This window comes from Orycteropus afer, unplaced genomic scaffold (genome assembly GCF_000298275.1).
Source record: "Orycteropus afer afer isolate SDZICR_OR568_19922 unplaced genomic scaffold, OryAfe1.0 scaffold00158, whole genome shotgun sequence".
NCBI lineage: Eukaryota > Metazoa > Chordata > Mammalia > Tubulidentata > Orycteropodidae > Orycteropus > Orycteropus afer.
The window spans coordinates 2,181,855-2,189,072 of record NW_006921745.1 but is presented as its reverse complement, the minus strand read 5'-3'; the positions used below and the strand labels follow the sequence as shown (position 1 = coordinate 2,189,072).

Genomic DNA, 7,218 nt, shown 5'->3' with positions numbered 1-7,218 from the left:
TCTCACTAATTCTGTCTTCCATTGAATAGATTCTGCTCATTTGCCCTTTCAGTATGTTATCTATTCCTGAAAATTTAGTATTAATCTTCTGGATTTCTATCTGTAGATTTTGAATCATTTCTAATTTTTCATTTGTTCTGTCATTTTGTTCTTATATTGTCTTCCAAAATTGTTCTAGGTTTTATCTGTGTTTTCCTTAATTTTGTCAGTGTTTTCCTTGATTTGTCTCTCAATCCATTGAAGGTTCTAAATATAATTCTTTTTAATTCCTTATCAGGGAGCTCCAGTGCTGTTGCTTCCTCGGGGATATGCTCTGGGTCTATATCTTGGTCCCTTGTTTCTACTGCTTTATCTTGCTTCGTTTTGTGGACTGTGATGGTCTTTTGTCTCTGAGACATTGTATTTTGTTTTGTTATATTTATATTTAATTGGTAATTGTGTGTTGCAGTGATTCATCCAAGATTTTCATTTTCTTTGTTTTGTTTGGAAGTATCTGAGTAAGAAGGGTACTGTGCTCCTCTGTTCGCTCCTTGATAGCACTTATGTATTCACCACCTGTCTTTTGGTGGGTGTGATAGAATATAAGAGTGGCTGCACAGATCTCTATTTACTGTTTGTGAAGAGCCGTTAAAGGTGAATTAGGTTCTTCTTGACCGTCGTGTATCGTTGTCCAGTTAGTGCAGAAGCAAGCGGTAGCCCTCACTAGGTAGGTGGGGCTGCAGGAGGTGAAAGTGTGGTTGGGTCATATGGGCATGTTGCTGTCTTCCACTCAGAGAAAAACAACACTTGCTTTTACTTTTTTTGGTGGTGGTTATGCAAAAACAGGAATTATATGAAAATGGAGGGTGACCACATCAGATCACAAAATTGAGGATAACTACATTGTTACATAACTGCCAAACTAATGAGAGTCATGGCCCCATCAAGTTGATACAACATAAACCATCACAGCCGGCTTTCCTCTGATCTTACACCTCAGCATTTGTTACTGCCACACGTATCTTGTTAATTTGCAGAATAGTTGGATACTAGAATTTTTGCTTTGGTTATATATGTGAAATTTTGGATAATGAGATAATAAATGAGGCATAGGTGTAATGCACTGTCTCTAGAAAGTGGGTTACTTGATTGTAGTTTCATGTCAACTTTGGGTTGATACTGTCTGCCCAATACCATCACATCTTTTTTTTTTTTTTTTTTAATCTAGTAGAGAAGATAACAGTCATGCAAAATTTATAGAAGGTTTAGTGTTGATATCAAATAAAGAATTCATAAATTTTAAATTTATGTTTTAAATTGGCAGGAATGAATATCCTTTCTTTGAGTTATAGCTTAAAAATTTTTATAGCTGTCTTTGGTTTTATATTTGTATGTGTGTTTTTTTCATAGCTCATGTGGCAAATTAAATAAAGCGTAAAATGCTTCTTTAATATTTCTATAGGATTATTAAACTTTGATTTCTTAGCTTCTGATTAGGCTAAGATGATTCTTGTTTCACTTGTTTCTTTTAAGCTACTGAAGATGGTACTATTTTTCATAAAATACTTCTCTTGAACTGTGTTCCACAAATGGGATGGAAAATCATGTTTAATCATTCTAGTTTCTTTGTTCAGTCATCTTATATTTGTAAAACCACATAATTGCCTAAGTATTTAAGAGTCTTTGAAAAAGTGTGTGATTTTCAATGGTAGTTATGTTGGGCACAAAAGCTTTCACATTTTCTTAAGTCCTTGGTGGCTGTTGCTTATTAAATTTTTTGGCATTCTGAACAATTCAATGACCATTTTATTTTTGAGCGTACACAGGACAGCCAAGTTCTTTTTCAAATAGTCTTTATGGACTTTTCCTCCTTACATGTAAAGAAAGCTGTGCTGTTTTTTTAATCTATGTTTTCTTTTTATTCATATAACTTTGTAGTTAGCTATCACTTTTATAAAAATTCTGCGTAGTTTTACTAGCAGCTGTAAGATACAACTGAAAAAGGATAACATTTACGCTTGTAAAGATTTGGTCCACTTTTTTCAGATAGGTTTCTTTGATTGGTTTGGGATATCTGACTAAAGATAACATTAACATTAAGTCAGGTAATACTATGAACGAGTAAGCATTTATGTATTAGTACATGATTGAGATGATGTATGTAAAGTGCTTAGCATACTACCTCTTTTCATATATTTTTTTTTTTTTGTTAAAAAATAAGTATTAATAGCTTTTTGTTAGAAATGTTGTTAGTTGCCATTGAGTCTGTTCTGACTCTTGGCAACCTTGTGTGTAACAGAAAGAAACAGTGACTACTCTTGTGCCATCTTCATGATTGTATGTTTCAGTCCTTTTTTGTGACAGTTGTGTCAGTCCATCTCATGAGGGTTTCACTGACTTGTCATTAAGAATTTCTAATTTACCAACATATTGTCCTTCTCTGCAATTGCTCTTTTCTGCAATTGCTCTTTCCTGATGACATGTCCAAAGTATGCAAGCCAGATTCTCATCTTCTTCACTTCTAAGGAACATTACTGCTTGTATTTCTTCTAAAACTTATTTGTTTGAAATATATTACTCAGACTTTTGAAAGCATACATTTTTATTAAACATTTTAGTTGTTTGCTGGCTTACTGTAATTGGTAATGTAGTACCTCTGATTGATACATTAGTATATTTGAGAGTTCTCTTAGAGTTAGTAGATGTTCTTGGTGGTATTTGTAAACATAACAGAGTTTTTCTTACTATTAAAATATTTTTTCTACTCCTTATATAGTATTAAGACTTTCACAAATTGTTGTCTTTGAATTGGGACAAAAAAGACCTACATGAGTTATCCCACATTTTAGAGGTTCAGAAAGTAGCATTTTAGCACTGGAAAAAATCAATTTAAAATAGGCCATCAGAGACTTACCACTAAAATTTCAACCTGGAAGGAGCTTGCTTCTAATTATGTTTTCAGAAGTAAGCTTTTAATAGAAAGAAATACATTGCCATTTTGTTAATTTACTCCTGATGTTTTATCCATTGAATTATGGGATACATGACAGAGTTCCATCCAGCATTATTATTGTGGCACAAAGCTCAAATAGAAAAAAAATGACTTTCAGCTGTTTGAGTGAACATGTAAAAGAGTGATAGGATGGAAAGAATGCCCTGGACCATTTTTTATTCATTTAGAAAGAAAAGAACTATATAAATATTTGATTTTACCTTTTTTAAGATATAAAAACAATCTATTAACATTGATATTTCATAGCTAGCATAGTAATGTCAGACGTTTCTAGTGGACCGTTAGCCATAGCTCATAGAAGGGAGGGTCTTCACTACACTACTGCTAAATTTTATCAATTTAGTCAATTTATAAGTTTTTATGTTTTGCATTAAAACCCAGGTTCTTAAATTATGTTTTTGACTTAAAAAGGAATTAGAGTGGAAATATAGAGCAAGCAAACATTTCACATCTTAGTTTTCCTTGGAATCTGTTGCCCATGAATTTTATACTGTTCTGTTGTATTCTAATTATTTTTTATAAAATGAGGGAATAGAAAAGTGATTATTTGTCCACATATGCAAATTAATTTGATTAACTCTTAATTTATTCATTTTTATTCTTAATATGTTAATAAGACCCTGAGCATGCCTACTTACCATCAAATAGAAAGGACCTAGGTTTCTTAGGTTTGGATTATAACCAAGTTCCATTGTCTCTCTTTAGTCTGAACAGCTAAATCCATGTACCAAATTCATCCCACAATAGAGATGCTATGAGTGGGAATTGACTGGATGGCAGTGGTGGTTTTTGTTGTTGTTACTGAACGTAACATTTATGGCCACTACACTGGCTGATGGAGGGCATAAAGAAGAATAAAATGCGATCCCTGCTCTTTTGCAGTTTGGTAAGGAAAAGAAGTATCAGGATGTTGTTATGTGACTCCAAAATATTTTGAGATAGAAATTTTAATAAAAGGAGGTTTCCCAGGGTTTCCCATGGTACTATGACACTATTAGCTTATATTGCAACTGATTTTTCTTATAAACAAGACGTGAGTCTTCCATGTAAGTCATTTAATATTGAAAGGTTTGTCTCCTTTCAGTATTGTATCACTTCACTGTATCTAAAAGCATCTTTTAGTTGGGTGCTGGAATGACTATGAGAGTGAAACAATAGAAATGACTTCTGTATATTAAAAGAATTGATATTTTGTTGTTGCTAGGTGATGACAGAGTCACTGTAAAAGAAGATGGGAAAGCAAAGAAAAACCAGAAGGATGATGAAGAACAAATTGCCAAATATAGGCAACTTTTGCATGTTATTAAAGAAAAAGAAAAGAAAGGCAAAGAAAATGATATGGAAATGGAAATTAAGTGGGTTCCAGGTAAGAATTAAGCACTAAATGTCTACTTCTTTCTTTTCATTTTAGAATGTTGAATTTTTTTTTTTTTTTTTTGAAGGAAAAGATTAACTCTTCTTTGGAAACATAAATTTTAAAAATTTTATTTTCCAGAAAAGTTTTCTTTTTAGAGTAACATGGTATCACCATAAACCATTTACAACTTTCTTAGGTCCTAGTATTTTAGACACTTACCAGCTTGTTCTTGATTGAGTTCTTTAATTTACTAACTACATTTTATTCCTGTCCATTTATGAAAGTTGACTTTTATAGGTTTGATTCCAATATTCTTAGGATATAGAAACTTGAATCCAGGCACTGTATACTTTAAAGTCATTAAACTTCTTTTCAAAATATGTGATTCCTTAGGGACCTTTTCTGCTATAACCTCTCTGCAAGTCCTTAATTACTGTGGTTTCACTAACACAAAATATATAATACATAGTCCTCTTTCTCAGTTTTACTGTGAACACTCAAAGAAAGATAGCATAGTAAATGATTTTTATAGCTGCCTTACAAGGTTTAACAACATTTTTTTAAGACATGTCAAAGCTAAAAGCTAAGATAAACAGTGTTTTTTCTCTAAGATACAATTTTTTTTTCAACGGTCCAGAGAAAGCATATATTTCTGCAAGTAATACTGTTTTTGCAGATTACTACTGTTTACATATGTGTATATTTTTTAAGTGGAGGGTCAGTGAGAAAAAGGGAGGACCCTCAACAGGATGGATTGACAGAGTAGCTGCAATGATGCGCTCAAGTATAGCAAGGAATGTGAGGATGGCTCACGACTGGGCAATGTTTCATTCTCTTGTACGTAGGGTTGTTGTGAGTTGGACAGCACTTAACAACAGCAACGTATGTTTTATATCTAGGTGAATTTTTTTGACAAGGATTCAATTCTTTAGTGCTGATCAATCTTGTAGGAATCCAGTTGCTTAAAAATTTTAAATGTTTTATATTCAGTTATTTCTGCTTTTTACAACTAGTAATTTTTTGTTGTAGATGTAAAATATTTATTTACATAGGTGGTTTTTACTTGGGGGAGAAAAACTTGTATGTTTTGATTCATGATGATTGACAGCTAGAATGAATACCTGTCTCTTGCATATTTCTGCGGGACTGTGGTACTGTGTTTTAACCCATTTGCTTAAAATGTTTGACTTTTGCAGAAAGTAATTGGTAAGAAAAAAATGAAATTTTATAGTTTATCATATGACCAATGACTGGGAGAACTCAGATATGTCTTGGGGAGGAGATTGTTTTCAGGAATTTGCAAAATTGATATGTATAAGATGTGGTGTTGTTGTTGTTATGTGCCGTCAAGTCAGACCTGACTCATAGCGATCCCTCCTTGGGTTTCCGAGGCAGTATTTCTACGGAAGTAGATTGCCCCATCTTCCTTCCTAGGAGTGGCTGGTGGGTTTGAACCGCCAGCCTTCTGGTTAGCAGTCAAGTACCTTAGCCACTATGCTACCAGAGCTCCTTTATAAGATGTAGTTCTCTTTATTACCGCAGCAGTACTGACAGTGGATAAAAGTTGAAGGAAAGTAAAATCCGAAGTTATTAAAAGAGAAATTCTGTTTTTGTCAGAATTCTCTGTATTCTGAAAGAATACCAGTACATAGGCTGCTTTAAATATTTACACCCATTTTCTAAGTAGGTTTGCAAAATAAGGGTATATCACCTACCATACTACTTAAGGATGTTCATGAAGCGGTTTCTTACTTGAGGTTTATGACTGTAATATTAAGATACATTGGATTTTATCTTTTAAGTCAAATATGTTGTAGTTTAATTCTAATCGTAGAATCAATTTGTTGGATGAATATATTTTATTATGAATGTACCTTAAATTGACATACTCAATTATTTTAAAGAAAGCACTTTTAAAATCAACTTGATTGAGATATTTTATAGCAGATATTTCAGAGTTATATACTTGCCCGGTATATGATACAGATAATCTTATGATCAAGTGGATCAGAACTAGCCTTTGTCATTAATTCAGTTTTGTAAGACAAATACCAAAACGTGATACTTGCTCTTGTGTTTGTAACTAGATTTCAGCATTACGTTTTTCCTGAGTCAAACCCTACTTGATTATCCTTTTCATATATTCCTGGACTTGATTTCCTAATATTTTGTTAAAGATTCTTGCACCTCTATTAATGAGAAATACAGGGTTTATAATTTTCATTTCTTGCATTGTCCTTGTTTTTTGGTATCAGGGTAATGCTGGCATCTTGAAATGAGTTGGAAGCTGTGCCCTCTTCTATTTAGCAGTCCATTTTTATCTTGACTTTTTTTATTTGTGAAGGTAATATTAATACCGTATAAAATATTTCAAACATGTAGAATTGAAAAATTATCTGTAATTCCATTAACCTAATTTAAGTATTGTTATTGTGTAGTGTTTATTCCCTTTTACTATTTCGTTTAACTGAGATTATAACATAGTTGTAAACATAGTGGACTGATCTATATATTCTTACCAGTCACTAAATTACAACTTCTTTCTTTTTTCATAATCTTTAACTATCATTTAAACAATTGGCAGATTATGGTTTAATTGGCTGTTTCTCTGTTGTTGAATATTTAATTGTATTTGTAATCTTACACTACAGTAGATGTTGAAAAGAAACATGTTCTAAGGCTACTATAGATCCCAGACCTACAAATACCAGTACTTTCTTAAGATCACTTTCATCAGCAGCTGCAAAAACGGAGAGGAGGCCACATGTTCTGACTTCCTCTAATCCCACAAGAGGAAGATAGGATTACCAGCAGTAACCCAAGGCCTATTCCTACAAGGCCAGACATGCTGCCTCCCTCCAGCCCTTTC

General features: G+C 32.8%; 1 protein-coding gene across 1 annotated transcript in view; it reads left to right on the top strand.

The window, feature by feature from the left end:
* Nucleotides 1-7,218, top strand: part of ESF1 (ESF1 nucleolar pre-rRNA processing protein homolog) — a 104,209-nt gene that overhangs the window by 39,108 nt on the left and 57,883 nt on the right. Inside the window, exon 8 of the mRNA XM_007946384.2 lies at nt 4,197-4,358. Coding sequence (XP_007944575.1) covers nt 4,197-4,358 — 162 coding nt within the window. The remainder of the gene's footprint in view (nt 1-4,196; nt 4,359-7,218) is intronic.